Here is a 20,188-nt window from a genome sequence, read left to right on the forward strand (position 1 = left end):
ATAAGAAGCTTTTGGCTTCCTGTGTTTTATCTCTTTTTCCCTTGTGGGAAAACTGATACGTCGATTTCACTCTAACGGAAACTTTTCTCGGGATGGGTAGGTGTTCTTATAGTCCAAGAGCTAGCGGCAGATTTTCCGACTTAATTTTGAGAGGACTTTTCCCTCATATTTTTTTTACAAATAATGCCCTGTGGTAGACGTTTCATTCAAAGCTCGATGAGTTAACAGTTATCAGGTTACCTATATTTACCTATCATGCCTAGAACTCATTATTAGGCTATGGCCGTGGTGCTTTTAAATCCATACTTTGACCGAGTTTTTTATTTATGTTCAATTTGGTCAAAAACTTTGAAAAACTAGCCATAACCTATAGGCTCTACCTTTGCTATTGCTACTGCTTTGTGAGTTTTGTGACACCTCTGTACATTGCATACTATTTCCTTCTTCTACAACAATTCTGAAGTAAGCTCCCGGACCACGCGCCTGGCAGTGTCTCGCGTGTGGAAAGACAAAGGGCTGCCATTTTCCAGTTTTGGAGGGAAAATCAGTAACCGATAGGTTACATTACAGGCACGCGATCTTTGCGTTTTAGTTTCAGTAATTTATGACTAATATACTGGAGCGTCGTAACTAGAAGGGGACCGTTACATTTGAATATTTTGAAACGTAGAAGGTAAGCGAAGGTATATACGATATAGGTACTCTTAATACGCGTGTAAGAACTTCTATCGGAAATTAGTGACTCTGACTGCTATGCCAAAGGTCCCGCGTTTGATCTAACTTTCGGCCCCGTAAAAGTGTAAGTGTTCTGTACTTTTGTGTACCTAAATGTTTTTATATGTATGATATTTAGTTACTGTTGAATGATATAGCTACCTTCATTGTACGTAAGCTTTAAGAATGGCAAAACAAAAAGGTTGCAGCGTTCATTACAGCCAGCACGCGAAGCTAGGTGGTTGGCACACGGTGATACCAAGTTCGGTTTACATAATATATTATACCTGTAGATACCGTCAGCAATACAAGTAGGTAGGTATGGTGGTATGACTTGAGAGAAGAATATAGTAGGCTCTCCGTTGTATCTTTATTTGAATGTGAAAATGGCGGTTGTTCCATAAGTATTGACAGGCCTACGAACGTACGAACTCAATCCAGTATATTCCTATTGTTTCTTTATCTACTGCCTTTATAAATTGATATACCTAACTACTGCGTCGGGTACGAATGTTATTTGATAGGTACTATCCCGTTACATGTATGTACTTATTTATGTTATTACTTGCTAACGGTACCAACGACTGTACGAAAATAAGATAGGTATTATTTATGTATTGGCCTCGGCCTTGCATGGCATCAGATAAAAGAAATAAAACAACTCAATCTCTAATTCATACATTATATTAAAATTAAATCAATTAACATCAGTATGATGATATTTAAAAACAAACTGACACCAAATCTAGAGTGCTTAACTAAATTTCATTTTTCATTTAAACATCCGCGCATACAAAACTTTCATACAAATTCCATACATTTCTTCATACAGTAACTTAGTCATAGAGGTAATCTTAAAAATATTAAAACTACGCATTCATCGTAGCAATTTTGATGGAATATCAAAATATTTGATTTAATCAACTTTAGTCCTTTGGTGATGTACTTTAAAAGCGAATTTTAAACAAACATTCAGACATGATATTCTTACTTCCCATTCTGTCCATCAAAAAACCAAAGTTTTTCTTATTTCAATTTTGTTATACAAGACTATTCTTAGTAAAACATACTAAATGTAAAAGGTATTGTACATTCTCCTATAGTTGTTACAAACTAAGCAATCGTCATCACAAACTTAAATGGTTTACTTAAAATTTACATATCTTGACCTGTCCACGGTTGGCTATGCGACTTTAAAACTTGAGTTACATCTTATTACAGTTTAAAACTTAAAAGTCAGTATTATGGAACTCATAAACCTTGCAAAGAGTGTTATCATAATCAAATCTATTGTAAAGTGTAGCAAACACAGCCTAATCATCCAACAAGCGCCGATGTAGACATAATTATTTCCTTCAGTTAACCTCTAGGAGACCCAGAGACCGACAGTTGTGAATTTTTTGGTCTCTGAGTCTCAACAAAATATATTCATGGCCTGAGAAAAAAGTACCTATACGTTATGTCACTGTAAGTATTGCGATGGGTAATGGGATAGTCTGATTGATCTACAATTTACCAATATAACCGCTTGAAATCTATTATCGACAGGCGCGATATTTTGACTTCGGGACGCAAATGTTAAAAGAGTTTATACTCAGACAAAACAGTCAATATCAGTGTTGCCATACAATTCTAACTTTGGACTACCGAAATGAGATAACAACGCATCTTTAGCCTCCGCACCGACGCTCGATGGTATGACGAGGTGTTATACGGTGGTGTGAGTGTTCATCGTTTGTCTGGCTTGTCGTACTTGTCTCTTGGATGTCATTTCTTGTCAGCGGCGGGCGCGGCGGCGCCGGCGGCGGCGTTGGCCGCGTTAGCGCCGTAGTTCTGTAAAAAAAACGTAACGTTAGTTTAAATTGTTAAAAGACATTATTAACCTTTCCTATGCCGAACGGCCGCGCACACATGTAACTGCCGTCTGCCGGCGCTTTTTGACAGTGGAGAGCGCCCGCGCGGGAATCACATTTATATGAATATTTGGGTATTATTGTTTGGTACTCAATAATGTATCGATTGTAATTTATTGTCAGATAGCTAATGAACGTGTTACAATGAATTTTATTGGTTATAATTGTTTTATTTGATTTATATAGGTCATCGATTACAGATTTTTACTTGAAACTGCACCCATCACAGAAAAATACCTCTATATCAATATAATTTTAGTTTCAATCCAGGTTTTTTTTATATTTATTACTTGAAGAGATTATATAGCTATGAACTGATATCAATAAAATATTAACTCTAGAGTAAATAGATTCATAATTTACATTTTGAAAACTGATTATAATTTGCTTTATTTCAAAAGACTCCATTTTCTATACATTTGCATGTGTGCGTGACAAGAGCTTGCTCCAGTGCGCCGTGTTCCAGATCTGTCCCAAATCAAGGGTGTTCACTTTTGATGAAATAAAACATGAATGATAATATTTTTATAATATTTCGTATTTTAGCATACTAAATTATAAAAACCTAAACGTAAGTTACTTACTGAATCATATTTAGTTATTTGTTAACCTACTTTCCACAAATATGATACTATAAATATATACATATATAAATACATATATTTATTTATATAAATAGGACAGGTGTTCACCCTCTCAGACTCATCTCCACACCGATATCATTCTAAAGAGCCTAAACTTCACGTTCACTAGAGCGAAGATCCTAAAAAATAAAACACGCTGTATAACAACCCAACGCACTTCGTGTACATACACGAGCGGCGGCCATTTTGTTTGCGTATGTGTGTGTGTGAATTTTGGATGCACCTTGATAAATATAGATATTCTCTAATATTTTGGCTATTTATTGAATAAACCGATATAAATATGTATTATCAATAAAATTATCTTTATAAATGAAATAAATTATTTATTGATGTTTTTACATAAAAGACTAGAAAACAGTTTAGAAAGTTACGCACCCTTCAGGCAATAATCCAGTACAATTTTAGATCGATAAAAACTATTATTTTTGTATTTTTTTATGTTATTGATTTATCACTATACCTTCAAAATTGAATAATTAACAAGAAAACATTGTATTTACTTACCTTTTGACGTTTTTTCCATACGAAATCACTATTTTATTACCAACAGTCGCGAGTACAAGGACTGTTCAAGGTACCAAAATTTGAATTTCGCGCTACTAGTAAACAAGTGAAGTTTTTGACTCAATGAATGTTGTCGATGGTTGTTTCATTCATATAGAATAAATTACAGGTGATTTCATACTCTATTTCGTGGTAATTAATAACTAAAATCACAAAAATCGCGATGAAGTGCTCTTGGGACAGATCTGTCACTAGGCAGACAAGGGGGGTTGGGACAGATCTGGCACACGGCATTCTAGAGGTTAAAAGTTAAAATATTTAAAACTTAACTCCATGGCACACGCATTTCTTCTTCTGACATAGGTTAAAAAAAACTGTAATCTGAAGGCCGCGCGTCGTGAGTTACGCAAAACTTTTGCCACGACTTATTGTACGCGTTTTGCGCGTAAATTTGCGTGTAAAATGTGTGTTTTTTTCTTATAAATAAAAATATTTAAATCTAAATCTGAATATACCTGGTAGTACTGGGCCCACATCTGCTGCTGCTCCGGCGTGCTCGCCTGCTGGCCCTGCTGCCCCTGGTACTGGAATACAAACAGTAACATTTATTAATCATCATCATCCCATTACGCCCCCACTGCTGGGACACGGATCTCCTTCCAATGAAGGATGGGTCTATCGCGGTTGTTGGGTTGGTGGACATTTATTAATGAATGACAGAATTTTCGAAACAGAACGTGGAGTAATTTCACTTAAGCCACTCGAACAGGGCCCCAAGTCTACTAAATGCATTAGAGTATAATTGTATGTCGATTGTATGTCAACAGCGCAAAATTACACATTTGGCAGTCTTGTATTTTTTAAGACCATAGTGTCAGCTCGATGGAAGTTGGATGGAAGCCACTCATAATACATTGAACAACACGCTAGTCCACTGACAAGTGCCACACCGATATCGTCTCTCGGGTGACAATTTGCGTAGTCCACTATTTATTGACGTTTCCGTCAGTTGCTTCATTACGGTTTATCTGTCAAAAATTACCATTCTGAGGCCATTGAGCAGATACACCTAATATACACGTATTATTCAGATGTTGTCATAATGGATCGGAATTATAATTTAAATTTGCGGTGGGAAATGCTAATATTAGCAGACAGAGTGGACAGAGGTCGGCGGGAGTTGAAGGAGCGGCGTCGAAATCGCGCCTTCATGAGCCGGAATGTCGATCCTCTCGTGAGTTTGCCGGACTCGGAGTTTGTGAGGACATTTCGCCTCAGTAAGCATGTGGTGAAGGAGATTGCCGCGGATTTAACTCCCCTGATAGCCAAAGAATAACGCAGGAAAGATGGTATATCTATGAAGGTTTGGAGCCGTCTATAATTTGGCAAAAAATTGTTCTGAACTGGATGGTAGAAGACTATCTAATACTTAGGTATACTTATTATACGTTTCAGATACTCATTGCATTATTCTCTTAGCCATATTTTTAACATACTCCGAAAAAAGGAGCAGGTTCTCAATAAAGTTTTAAAATCTTGAATCTTATAAGCTTATTAATTATAAAATAACTATCATCATATCGAGTTACTATCCCGCATTGTTGTGCAGATCCGTTATGTTCGGAAAGAAAAGGAGGACATATGTTACCAAGTAATAAAACTGTTCTAAAACAGTGGCTTGTGAAATAATTATTATCCGACAATCTCGTGTTTGTGAAAATCATTATAACCAATTTCAGAAAGAACATAATGTAAATATGGATTAGGCATTTAATAAATACAATAAAAATAAAAGAGTTACACACTGATTTAACTTTTATTTATCCTTTCCGTTTAAACACACTGCTATACAAAAAATATAACACATTAGTAATCCACACAATGAATGCTGGTTGAGTTGTTAGTTGAAACTAAATAATGGTAGTATAGTATACTAAGTATTCTATTATTTGTGAGGGTGTCAGTACCTGCACCTAGCTCACTCGAATGGAGCCTTTGTGCATATCGCCTTAAGGTCTAAACTCCACTCCTAAGCTTGGACCATTTCCTACCACGCTGGTCCTCTGCAGGTTTGTGGGTTCGAAAATCTAGATATGCAGGTTTTATCACGATGTTTTCATTCACCGTAAGAGCGATGGTATGTACGGTGGCCTGCGCCTAAAAGTATACAGGCGGAGATTTTAAAATAGCGATCTCAAGCTCACATGCTGCTCAAGCACATCCACATAAACACCACTGCTACACACATCACACACAACACGTCCCCGGATTTATAACAGATGTAGCTGGTCCCTTCATCATCAGGGATCGCTATTTTAAAAACTCCGCCTGTATACTTTTAGGCGCAGGCCACCGTACACTGTGCATAAATTCCAAAGTAGTTACTCATTGGTGACAATATCTAGATCTGGAGTTTAATTTTTAGTGTTCACACTGCTATACAAAGTTTCTGAAGGCCACTCAACAGTATACACTGAATCATTTTGTTGTATGATGCTGTCCTCTACGTTTCCAACCAAGTTACTGTTACGGTCATAGTCTTGGTGTCTGTAAAAAGAAAAAACATAACTGTTATCTAAGCAAACAAGCATACATTTGGTAAAAAATAAGTTTGTAAACAGTAAACAAACTAACCTCCGAATTAGGTGCTCTTTGAGACCGCTTATTTATGCGCCTCTTTTCCTTAATTCAGCTTTCAAAGCGTGCACAACTGCACATTCATCGATAAATAATCCATATTTGCGATAATTTCGCGAAGAGATCACTTTTCAACAGGGAAATGAACGAATTCGTCTGTATGTTTTTTTATCCACAACTAACAGAGAAAACCGAAACAAAACAAAACGATGCAATGTTAAAGTTGACATAAGAAACAAAACCATATAATAATTATATTACCTACTCTGTGTAACAAACAAATCGACACGACAATAGAGTTTTTTTTTTGCCTATGGTCTTAATTATACAGCCAGTTTAATATATGAAAAATATATTTAAATGCCATAACACGTCTTTTATTGATTTTAAAAAGCATCGAATCAGATAAAACAGTTATACTTTTAAATAAATAGTGTGAAAAATCTTCAAATTAAGCCCAAGTCGGACGATCCGTGCATGCTGGCTTTACAATTCTAACAAAAGTGGCAACACTGATAATATGCCAAGATGACGTCACGATCACTCTGTGTCAATAGCATTTATATTTTATCGAGACTGGCCGTGAGTCGTAGGGACTACCGTTTTTGGGCCAATCACAATGGAGTCTCTATTGAGTCTCTATAGGATATCTGCATTGATATTTTTTATAACCAATAGCAGACTTGAGGCCCAGTGCGTGTACAAAATCAAAATAGATTATCGTGTGTCAGTGCCACGGTAGCTCCGGACTTATTGCAAGTCGTCCATAGTCGAGCTAACTTCAGTGATCGTAACTGGTCATTGATCTTAAGCAACACATGGCACTAATTGGATGTGTGACCAATTTCGATTCCGGTTGTTTTCTGGGCGCTTCCGTGCTTCGGACGGCATGTAAAGCATCCCTATCTAAGGTTAAACTCACCGCCGGCCACCCCTGCTGCTGCTGCCACTGCTGCCACTGGTACCACTGCTGAGCAGTGTAGTTAGCCGGCCACTGCCCCTGCCCGGCCGCCGCTTGTCCTTGCCCCTGCCCCTTGCCCGCCGCCTGCCCTTGCCCCTGCTGGCCCGCCTGGCCTTGCCCTTGTTGGCCGCCTTGGCCCTGCTGCCAGTTGGGCCACTGGCCCCATTGGCCCCAGTTGCCTGTGGGGGAGAAATATGGTTAATTAAGTGCACGCGGAAATCCTGTTAAAAAAAATCGGAATAACGAGAAACTAATTGGCCTATAATTTTTAACCTTTCCTATGCCGAGCAGCCGCGCACACATGTAACCGCCGTCTGCCGGCGCTTTTTGACAGTAGAGCGCGCCCGCGCGGGAATCACATTTATATGAATATTTGGGTATTATTGTTTGGTACTCAATAATGTATCGATTGTAATTTATTGTCAGATAGCTAATGAACGTGTTACAATGAATTTTATTGGTTATAATAGTTTTATTTGATTTCTATAGGTCATTGATTACAGATTTTTACTTGAAACTGCACCCATCACAGAAAAATACCTCTATTTCAATATAGTTTTAGTTTCAATCCAGGTTTTTTTATACTTATTACTTGAAGAGATTATATAGCTATCAACTGATATCAATAAAGTATAAACTCTAGAGGAAATAGATTCATAATTTATATTTTGAAAACTGACTATAATTTGCTTTATTTCAAAAGACTCCATTTTCTGTACATGTGCATGTGTGCGTGTCAAGAGCTTGCTCCAGTGCGCCGTGTGCCAGATCTGTCCCAAATCAAGGGTGTTCACTTTTGATGAAATAAAACATGAATGATAATATTTTTATAATGTTTCGTATTTTAGCATTCTAAATTATAAAAACTTAAACGTAAGTTACATACTGAATCATATTTACTTATTTGATAACCTACTTTCAACAAATATGATACTATAAATATATACATATATAAATACATATATTTATTTATATAAATAGCACAGGTGATCACCCTCTCAGACTCATCTACACATCGATATCATTCTAAAGAGCCTAAACTTCACGTTCACTAGAGCGATGATCCTAAAAAATAAAACACGCTGTATAACAACCCAATGCACTTCGTGTACATACACGAGCGGCAGCCATTTTGTTTGCGTATGTGTGTGTGTGAATTTTGGATGCACCTTGATAAATATTGATTTTCTCTAATATTTTGGCTATTTATTGAATAAACCGATATAAAAACGTATTATCAATAAAATTATCTGTATAAATGAAATAAATTATTTATTGATGTTATTACATAACAGTCTAGAAATCAGTTTACAAAGTTACGCACCCTTCAGGCAATAATCCGGTACAATTTTAGATCGATAAAAACTCGATTTTTTGTATTTTTTTATACTATTGATTTATCACTATACCTTCAAAATTGAATAAATAACAAGAAAACATAGTATTTACCTACCTTTTGACGTTTTTTCCATACAAAATCACTATTTTATTACCGACAGTCGCGAGTACAAGGACTGTTCAAGGTACCAAAATTTGAATTTCGCGCTACTAGTAAACAAGTGAAGTTTTTGACTCAATAAATGTTGTCGATGGTTGTTTCATTCATATAGAATAAATTACAGGTGATTTCATACTCTATTTCATGGTAATTAATAACTAAAATCACAAAAATCGCGATGAAGTGCTCTTGGGACAGATCTGTCACTAGGCAGACAAGGGGGGTTGGGACAGATCTGGCACACGGCATTCTAGAGGTTAAGATAAAATTATAAAAATTATATTAATAATTGGCCTGGGTTACTTTTATTGGTGTTTAGACATTTCCTATATGCAGGCATACGAGAAATGTCTACGTGCCTAATAAGAAATCTACCCGCTGATGCCTGCTAATGCAGATAATGAGTGCCGAGCAGAAGTAGTAGTGCGTTACCTTGGTTCTGGTTGCCCCAGTTCCCCCAGTTGCCCCAGCCGCCCCACTGGTTCCAGTTCTGTTGCTGCCCGCCGGGACCGCCCTGGTTCGGGGGACCGCCGTTCTGTTAATCATTAATATTTTTTATTTAGTTGTTTACTCGCAAATAATGTGAGAAAATAGGCGAGATACGACGAAATATTCTTAGATAGGTAGCTAAGAATTGACTTGAAATTTTCAGCAGATATCTGAGTTTCTTTTTTATGTTCATAATTCATATCTAAACAGTTATTGCCTAGGTTCTCTTTCAAAATACTCAATGGCATATATTTCTTCGGGACGCCATAGCGGGGCGACCAGTACAGTCGCCGCTACCACCAAAATGTATGCAACCCTACTATGGGCTATATTAAAAGCATGCATTATACAGCAAAATCTCTAATCTAAATAACTGCTAATCCGGGATAAAATGACGTCGAACATACGACGTAAATGTTATACATTAAATTTCACTATGCAAACCTGCCATCCTACATATATTACCTTCTGCATAGGTCCGGACCTCTGCCCGGGCGGGCCGCGGTTCGGGCCCTGCCCGGGGCCGCCCGGGCCGCGGTTCTGGTTCATCTGCCCGCCGCGCTGCCACGACCCCGCGCCCGGGTTGTTGCCGCCGCCTGGGGATAGAATATAATTTTATAAATATGTAAGTCTCACGAAGAGAGCTATGGATAAGGCAAATAGATGTTTTTACAGGGTACATACGAGGGCGATACCGAAATGATCGGGAATAGAAAAAAGTACAAAGATATCATAAAATTATTTACTTTTATTGTTTTTCAAAGTAGTCTCCGTGACATTCAATGCACTTTTTCATTCGATTAAACCAATCATTGAAACAGTAATTCCAGTCTGAAGTGGATACTGTCAAAACAGCTGATTTGTAAGCTTCGACCGCCTCTTCTGGGCCGCTAAACCGTTGACCACGTAGCATATCTTTAATTCTTGGGAATGTAAAATAATCATTGGGGCTCAGATCAGGGCTATACGGAGGATGGTCCATCAACTCCACGTTTTCCATATTTAAAAACGTTCTTGTTTTGCGAGCGGTATGAGAGCTTGCATTATCGTGGTGAAGGATTATACGACGATTCGGGTTAGTTTTACGAAGTTCTCTTACGACTTCCGGCAAACAAACTGTTGTGTACCAATCAGCAGTAACCGTCCTTTGTTCTTGTAATGGAATCGTAGCCACATGGCCAGTTTTCGATACAAACGAAGCGACCATTTTTTTCGACACGCTGCGTGAGCGAATAACTTTTGTTGGCTTGACCTCACCTTCGAAGACCCAAACTGCCGATTGATGTTTTCTGTCGGGCTCATATGAATAAATCCACGATTCATCACCAGAGACGATATTGTAGACAGCATTTGAACTGCCTCCATTGAACCGTTGCAGAGCAGATCGACACCAATTAACACGAGCCGACTTTTGTTCCTCGGTCAAACCGGTGGGGCACCCAGCGCGAAACTAACTTCTTGACACCCAGTTCTTCATGTAAAATGGTTTGAATGGCTGTCATACCAATGCTGAGAGAAGCCCGAATCTGCTCGTATGTCACATGTCTATCTTCTTTTATTAACTGGCGTACAGCATCGATGTTATCTTGTGTTACCGCTGTTTGTGGCCGACCAGTAGAAGGGACTGTGGTAAGAGAGGAACGTCCACGGCGAGACTCAGAATACCAACGATATATAGTCGTTTTACTTGGTGCTTCAAGTTTATAAATAGAAACAAGCTCGGCGAGACATTGTTCTTGAGATAAACCTCGACGAAAGTTGTGAAAAATTATTGCACGGAAATGTTCCCGCGTAAGCTCCATTTTTTACACCGACTTGTCAAATTCAAATGGTCAATACTCTTTTATTTTTTACTTTTTTTAAAATTCGAAAATGGAATTATGTTTGAAAAACCACTACATTTGATACACCAAAAAGGTTTCACTCTAATTTATTCCTAAGTATTCTATTCCCGATCTTTTCGGTGTAGCCCTTGTATTTTATTGGGTATTTTTTATCCCGTAATCCCACGTGCAAGCCGATTTTTGTCGACATCGCACAGGGATACAAGCAGTGGCGGCTGGTGCCTCAGATACCCGGTGGTGCACTTTATGGGTTTAGTAATTTTTTGGAGAAAAATAGATTAACTATTACAATTAGAAGTAAAAAAATTATAAGTATATTTTACCTTATTTATTGACGCGAAATAGCTTCTCCGACGAAACGAAAACAACACACGGAAAGCAAAATAAAGCATTTAGTCTCTCACATCCACATAACCATTTCTTTTTATTGAACATTTCACTTTTGAAAATTCAGGTAGGTACTTATAAGTTTCATTTTTTGTTTTGCACTAAAGGCCGAGGCGGCCCAGCAGATTTAATGTCCAGTCTATTTTGCAATGTCCTATTGTTTTTTATGAAGTCAATATTGTATTTTGCACTCATTTTCACTCACACACACACGAAATCTTTACTACTTTCTTAGTTAATAAGTAATTAGCAAATTAATAACGTATTCGCGCGCGAAAGGTGAAACTGACAATGACATGACAAGTGCATCGTTCGTAGGTCACGCCACCGGTCAAGGCCACCGCCCGCGCCCGCGCCTCCCGTGGCGTCATTCGTATTGTTTCGGCAATTTCCGGTCGCGTGCGGCGCACGGATTTATCCTAGAACTGCATACAGTTTGTACTGAACATCTTCCGTCTCACGCGCCGGGCGATTTCCATCCTGTTTCATACTATGTGTAGGAGCTCGCGCCGTGCGACAATCCGAGCGCACGAGGCCGTTTTTGTTCAAGCAAAAATAAGATCTAATTCTTTCGCAGTAGAAATCAAAATAGGCCAGCTCGATTTAATTTAACTCGTAACGATAATCAGATTTATGTAATTTCTGTTTAGGGTAGGTATTACGGTTGTTATATTGGTATTTTTTGTGAAGTTTTTTTTTACACGTACCTAGTATGGTATAGGAAGAAGGAAGGTACATTTTTAGAAGGTTTTTAAATGGTAGTGCGTTGCACGGGCGCACTTGAGGTGCAGCCGCCACTGGATACAAGTAGCTTGTTTAAACCTTGTACAGACTAACGTAAATGCTACATGGAAGGAGAATTTCATAAGGACTATGCTCCATGGCAAATTGACCCCGGTAATTTCAATGCGTTGTACATCGCATGTTACTCTGTCGCGCCCGAAGTCACTACTACAGCCACCGACAACTAATCTCACTGGCTCTTTTACCTATAGGCTACTTTTTAACCGACTTCAAAAAAAGGAGGAGGTTCTCATTTCGTCGGGATATTTTTTATGTATGTTCACCGCCGTTTATGAACCGATTTTGAAAATTCTTTTTTTGTTGTATTGGGTTGAGCACCCAGGTGGTCCCATTTTTTTCAGAATTTTATCTCACCCCTAAAGGTGGGTAAAGGGGTAAAAACAGGGTATGAATTTCCATTTTGGACACATATTAATTATTAACCGATTCTAATGAAATTAAGAACGCAAATATAGTTCTTATAACAAAAAAATATGATGGTGACCTTGAGCTGATCTGATGATGGAAACGGAAGGCAGTCAAGGGAACTCCTCAACGGTATATAGCAACTACCTCGTGTATGATTCGTATTGATTAGTAGGACTTTTTGGTATCATTTGCATCTTACTTTTGATTAAAAATTATTGCAAATAAACTAAAAACTATAAAATAAAATAATAATTAAAAAACCGACTGTTGTTGGTGCCATATTTCTTCAGATTACTTTGTCACCGCACCAACATCAAAAAAGAACAGTTCCTGCTTAGGTATATTTGTACTGTCACATATAATTTGTGTAAACCTTAAATTATTTCTTACATTTTAGTGGTTTTTTAAGTCGGTTTTTTATTATACTGTGTTTCCCATGAGTAGGTGCGACATCCCAGTGTTCTCCGGTAGCTACAGTTTTTGGTCCTTCGAAAATAAAGACCAGCGGTCCGTGTGGTGATAAACAATCAATAGTGTGAAGTTTCTGGTGATTTCTTGGTGCAGCTGCGATTCGGTTTGGCTGGCCTGCCACCAGCGGCCCTCCCCAGTCAGATTGAGAAGGCGCACAAGGCTGTATCTGGAAGTCCCAGGTTCGGAACACGCAGTTCATCTGCTATCATCGAGGACCAGCTCTCGCTTCGACATTAGTGAGGAAGTATATCAAGTGACATACAGTCATATCAAGACAGCGACAAACAGTCTCAACTTATCAACATGGAAAGCCTAATTCAACGGCAATCTGATATCATCGAGCTGATCAAACAGATCGAGCGCAACTTCAGCAAGGATTCTGCGAGACGGAAGACACGCACGTATCTGGACGAGCGTCTGGATACATTGGATAAACTGTGGGCGGAGTTCCAGTCAAACAATGACAAGCTGGCCGTTTACGAAAATGACATCGAGCCCTACTTCAAAGAAGATCAGTACTCACAATCAAGGATCTACTTCGACTCTGTGCGCAGCAAGATCCATTCGTTTCCCGCTGCATCAGGTGAGGAAATGCAACCGAAATCACCGTTAGTGAATCCAAGACAGGTGAAACTTACGATACCGTCAGTGCCCATCCCGTCAGCGTCTACTGCTCTGACCCCGTCCGCCTACGGCCCGTCGGCCGCGGCCGCCCCTGCGGTCCCCCCGGCGGCGCGCGCGCCCCCGGCGCCCTCCGCATCCACGTCCACGGAGGCCCCCCCGAGCAAGGTGGCTGACCTCCTCTCGCAACAGCGAACCAACTTCAGAGCATTCAACAGAATGGTGAAGAATATCAAAGTGGACGAGATACGCGACAAGTGGGAACTGGAAGACGAGCTGAAGAATGTACAATCAAGATGGAGTGCGATCGACGACTTACACTTACAGATCGATAATTATCTCCAGGGATCAGATTCAATTTACGAAGAAGAATTTGGAATCTACGAGAATACCTACAGATCAATCAAGAGGGACTTGAATCTTAAACTAGCGTCAACAGCGCATCTTCAACAATCAACCCCTCGCATCGACATCCCAGTGTTCTCTGGAAGCTACACACAGTGGCCCACCTTCTTCGACCTCTACGTGGAAAGCATCCATAACAACAATCTCCTTTCTAAATGCCAAAAAATGCAGCACCTGAAAGGGAAACTACGCGGAGATGCGGAGCGACTCATCCAGCATCTTCATATATCATCCGAAAACTACGACGCAGCATGGGATCTGTTGACCCATAGATACAATAATCAACAATTGTTATTTACAAAGCATATTGAAGCATTTCTAAATCAGCCGATTGTGCAGAAGCAGACATCATTTGAGATACGACGTCTCTATGATACTACGATGGAGTGTCTTCATGCCATACAGAACCTGGGTATCGACACAAGTACTTGGGACCCTCTGTTGGTGCACCTCATATCAAAAAAATTGGACATCGAGACCTATGGTGATTACAAAGAAGCACGGAAATCGCCACGTGACCTGCCATCGCTTTCTGAGCTTATGGAGTTCCTAGAAGGCAAATTCACAGCGTTGGAGCCCATACATAAGAAAGAAAGAGAAACAACATCAGCTACATCAAACAGGCCATATCAACAGAACAAGCCGTATTATCAAAATCAAGGCGGGAATCGCAGTGGAAAATTTCCAAAAAGGGAACTGCAAGCTATTGCAACATGCACGTGGAATTGCCCGCTATGCAACAACAGTCACGCGTTGTATAAATGCAACAAATTCGTCAGAATGACCCCCGAGGAAAGGCTGATTACAGTAATAAAACTACACGTTTGCCAGAATTGCCTCTACAAACACTACGACAATCCGTGTGTTTCAACAAAAAGGTGCAAACAGTGCCAGAACACACATAACACCATTCTACATGATGCCTACGCCAATGTCAGCAAAATGCCGCCGCGCGCACATATGCCGCGCATGAATGAAGCCGCCGCCGTGTCCGTGTCGAATTCGACACCCGTACATACAGTACCTACGATGCCTTCACCTTCAACTTCGCGCCAAGATAACAAGCAGCACAGCGTAAATCACGTTGCCACAGATGACGAAGAGATCTTACTGACGACCCTCTCACTAAAAATCAAGTCCATTGATGGTCGTTATATCACCCTGCGGGCCCTACTCGACCAAGGCTCCCAGATATCCCTAATATCTGAAAATGCTGCTCAGCTGTTAGGCTTACCAAGGCAACGCTATCATGCTTCAGTATCAGGCATCGGAAATGGCTCGAAACAAGGCAAAGGAATGATTACACTCGATTGTCGATCAATTCATGACGACTATTGTTTCACCACTCAAGCATTAGTCATAAAGCACGTCATAAAGAATCTTCCCAACATGACCTTCAATCAAAAACCATGGGACCACCTGCAACATATCAAGCTGGCCGACCCCCAGTACAACGTATCAAGACCTATTGACCTACTACTGGACGCCAGCATCTACTCTAACATAATTATGAGTGGTCTTATCAAGGGTCCTAACATGGCACCCATCGCCCAGCAGACGAGAATGGGCTGGATATTATCAGGAAGCGTAAAAACCTTCAATTGTCACGTGGTAGTCAATAATTTATCAGACATCTCTCAATACTGGGAGCTTGAAGAGATTACCAATCAACCAGATGATCTCACACAGGACGAGCAGTACTGTGAGGAGTTCTACCAATCCACTACCAGACGTCTGGAGGACGGAAGATATGAAGTGGCTATACCTATGAAGCCCAACTTCGAAGAAAAACTAGGACAATCAAAATCAAAAGCCATAGCACAGTTCCATAATTTAGAAAACAAAATGAAGAAAAATCAGAACTTTTTAGAAAGTTACATAAAATTCATGAGAGATTTTGAAGATCGCAACCACATGCACTTAGTTAGCGAACAAGTACAAACTTCGTACTATCTCCCACATCACGGTGTGTTGAAATTAGAATCAACCACTACTGCATTGAGAACAGTATTCAATGCGTCAAGCAAGACTTCGTCTGGATATAGCCTGAACGACCTGATGGAACGTGGTCCTAACCTTCAGAAAGACTTACAAAGCTTGATACTGGGGTGGCGTCAACACAAATACGTCATCACTGCAGACATAGAGAAAATGTTCAGACAGATCAACGTCAGAGAGTCAGATCAGTATCTACAACGCATAGTCTGGAGGGAGTCACCACAAGAAGCCCTGAAAGAGTATCAACTTTCGACCATCGTCTTTGGGCTGAAGGCCGCGCCATATATGGCAATGAGAACACTGAAACAGTTGGCGATCGACGAAGCAGACAAGTACCCATTAGCATCAAGGGCATTAATGACGTCATTCTACATGGACGATCTTCTAGAAGGAGCGAGCACGATCGAAGAAGCAAAACAGCTACAAAAAGAACTTATTGACATCTTGGGAGGGGCTGGCATGAATATCCGAAAGTGGTCCAGCAATACAGCGAAGCTAACTGAAGGTTTATCAGCCGAGCAACTTGACACCCCCCTCGACTTTAAGTGCTCAGAATCCAGGAAGACGTTGGGCATCCGCTGGAACCCTACAAGTGACACGTTCACATTCCAGAACAAATATCAATCAGAAAACAATGAAAAACGACTCACAAAACGAGAGTTACTATCAAAGATATCAGTGATATTTGATCCGCTAGGATGGTTATCACCGCTTACTATCCGAGCGAAATTATTATTCCAACAAACATGGTCCGAGAAACCCTTAGATTGGGATGGACTATTACCAGAATCGCTAAACAACGACTGGGAGCAACTAAAACAAGATCTTCAACACATAGATCATTTCGAGATACCTAGATATCTGGGAGATAAATCAAACTATCAAATACATGGATTTTGCGACGCCTCGGAGAAGGCTATTGCTTGTTCTATTTATATCACAACACATGATTATAAGGGCGAGTTTACATCAACACTCATGACTGCGAAAACAAAATTATCGCCGATGAAAACAAAACCGTCGCTACCCAGACTTGAACTTTGTAGCGCGCTCCTATTATCACGACTTATGGAAAAAGTCATGGAGACCATATCAGACAACACACAGATCTTCGCATGGACCGACTCTATGGTGGTCCTTGGCTGGATCCACGGAGACATCAACAGGTGGAAACCATTTGTCGCCAACAGAATACGTTCCATACTGGAAATCATCCCTGCTACATGCTGGCATCACGTCAAGTCAGAGGAAAATGCAGCTGATTGTGCCACACGAGGAGTAACTGCTGCACAGCTGTACAAACACCCGCTGTGGTGGAATGGCCCGGCTTGGTTGTCCACATTCGAAACAGAGAAGATCAAAGAAAAGACATATCATCCTCCAACAATTGAGACCAAGAAAAACAATGTGAACGCAGCCTTATGTCATAAGAATGACCTAGTGGACAAGTTATTAAACGAATGCAGTTCACTGCACCGAGTAACAACCACTATCGCTTGGCTATCACGTTACATAAAGTGGCTGCAAAATAAACAACAAGTATCATATAAAAACTACCTATCAACTGCGGAGTTGCAACAAGCACATAATTTAATTGACAAAAGTGTACAATCGGTCGAATTTGAAGAAGACTTATCAAGATTGTCAAAAAAGGAGAATATGAGGACTTCTAGTAAACTACTGAGCCTCAACCCATTCATCGATACGAGTGATGAACTGCTGAAAGTTGGCGGACGACTCAACAATTCGTCTCTCAGTCATGCAGCCAAGCACCCCATCATCCTACCGAGTCACAGCAGACTCACCGAGCTCATCGTACAACAAGCCCACTCCGCCACGCTACACGGTGGACCGAGCCTAACATTATCATATATCAGAGACAGATACTGGATATTAAGCGGGCTCCGAACGGTGAAACGAGAATTGCGCAAATGCGTGAAATGCAGGCGATTCAACTCAGAACAGAGACATCAGATCATGGCAGACCTGCCGGAGCCTCGAGTGACGCCATCCCGCCCGTTCACGTACACAGGTGTCGACTTTACTGGGCACTTTGACATCAAGGCCAACAAAGGACGCGGCGTGCGAACACACAAAGGCTACGTGGCGGTATTCGTATGTCTATCAACAAAGGCCGTACACTTGGAGCTAGTATCTGACCTCAGTACACCTGGATTCCTAGCTGCCTACCGCCGATTCTGCGCCAGACGGTCTACACCCCGGTGCATGTTCAGCGATAGAGGAAGCAACTTTATAGGCGCCAACAGGCTGCTGCAGAAGGAGTACAAAGAGATCCTCCAAACTATCAATGAAGACCTGCTAAGTAAGATCAGCAGTGAATACCACACACAGTGGAAGTTCAACGCGCCAGCATACCCATCAGCAGGAGGCCTTTGGGAGGCTGCCGTCAAGAGCTTAAAATATCATCTCAAAAGAGTGATTGGCGAACAGAAACTCACCTACGAAGAGTTTATCACTCTACTGCATCAGATCGAGGCGTGCCTCAACTCACGACCTCTCATATCATTAAGTGAAAGCCCGGATGGCGAATACTTGTCTCCAGGACACTTCCTGGTGGGCGGCTCACTAATCACAAGGCCCAAGACGGATCCCGAGCAAATGAATTTGACTACGAGATGGCGTTTAATCCAATCAATGAACAAACAGTTCTGGAAGAAGTGGTCATCAGATTACCTACAACAGTTGCAAATAAGAACAAAGTGGAGAACATCTACCAAAAACATGGCAGTTGATGACGTCGTCCTTATCAAAGACGACAACCTACCCCCTGGCAAGTGGGCGTTGGGCAGGATCGTCGCCGTACACCCGGGCCAAGACGGACACGTCCGGGTAGCTACTGTGAAAACGAAAGGCGGCATCATAAAACGACCGATCTTAAAATTGGCTTTGTTGCCAGTTAGAGAAGAACACGCCACGTCACAGATAAGCGACGTACAATGCACGACACCAACGACTGATGACGTCACAACAGCTGATTCGCAAGCAGACGCGCCCGATCAAGTGACAACTCCCACGGTCAAGGCCAGCGGGCGACCAAAGCGAACAACAAGGAAAGGCATTTGTCACTACATATCCATGGCGCTACTACTTTTCTTATCAATGATGACTTCAGCACAATGCGACTGCAATATCACACAACTTAACAACAACATGAACATGTATTTCGACAAGATGTACGATATGAGCATCATCCGAGACGACTGGAAATTAATCATGTATTATAATATGAGTACATACTGGTCCGGACTGCACCACCTGGAAAAATACGTCTATCAGCTGGAAGAATTTCTGGATTCAAATCATCTATCAACACAATACCAGAGTATCGTATATCAGCTACAACACGACTTATCAGAAATATATCACTATAACAAAATACTCAAGAAACACGTCACCAAACGGCAAAAGAGAGGCCTTATCAACGGAGTTGGATACATAGCCAACTCATTATTTGGAGTTTTAGATGATCGATTCGCAAGAAAGTATGAGAAGGACATTGAGAAGATATCTATGAACGAAAACCATCTACTACTTCTATTCAAGAACCAGACGAGTGTCATAGAAGCACAGTCGAACATTCTACAAAGGAACGAGGACATCATGAACAAGCAGTTTGGGATGATCCAAAAACACCTTCAAGAAGTGAAACTCGCCAATAATAAACTGCTGACGCAAAACAATGATGAACTTTATATCATATCAGCGGCCCTCTCAGCATCAATCATGATATCCAACGTGCGCCGTGTACAAGAGAACCTTATCAACACCATTACAGACCTCACCCACGGGCACCTGGACGCGCACTTGTTGCCACCAGAACAGCTGGAGGAGCAAATGAAGGTCATTTACAGTCACCTGCCTGAAGA

The 20,188-nt window shown here is 40.7% G+C and overlaps 1 protein-coding gene across 1 annotated transcript in view; it reads right to left on the minus strand.

The window, feature by feature from the left end:
• Nucleotides 1-2,432: 2,432 nt before the first annotated feature.
• LOC105393445 overlaps nt 2,433-20,188 on the minus strand; it is a 46,364-nt gene continuing 28,608 nt past the window's right edge. The window contains exons 24-28 of the mRNA XM_048632175.1: nt 9,829-9,959; nt 9,307-9,409; nt 7,338-7,555; nt 4,294-4,362; nt 2,433-2,547 (exon numbers count right to left, since the gene is read on the minus strand). Of these exons, the coding sequence (XP_048488132.1) occupies nt 2,482-2,547; nt 4,294-4,362; nt 7,338-7,555; nt 9,307-9,409; nt 9,829-9,959 (587 nt within the window). The 3' untranslated portion in view covers nt 2,433-2,481. The remainder of the gene's footprint in view (nt 2,548-4,293; nt 4,363-7,337; nt 7,556-9,306; nt 9,410-9,828; nt 9,960-20,188) is intronic.

Source organism: Plutella xylostella, chromosome 31 (genome assembly GCF_932276165.1).
Source record: "Plutella xylostella chromosome 31, ilPluXylo3.1, whole genome shotgun sequence".
NCBI classification, from domain to species: domain Eukaryota; kingdom Metazoa; phylum Arthropoda; class Insecta; order Lepidoptera; family Plutellidae; genus Plutella; species Plutella xylostella.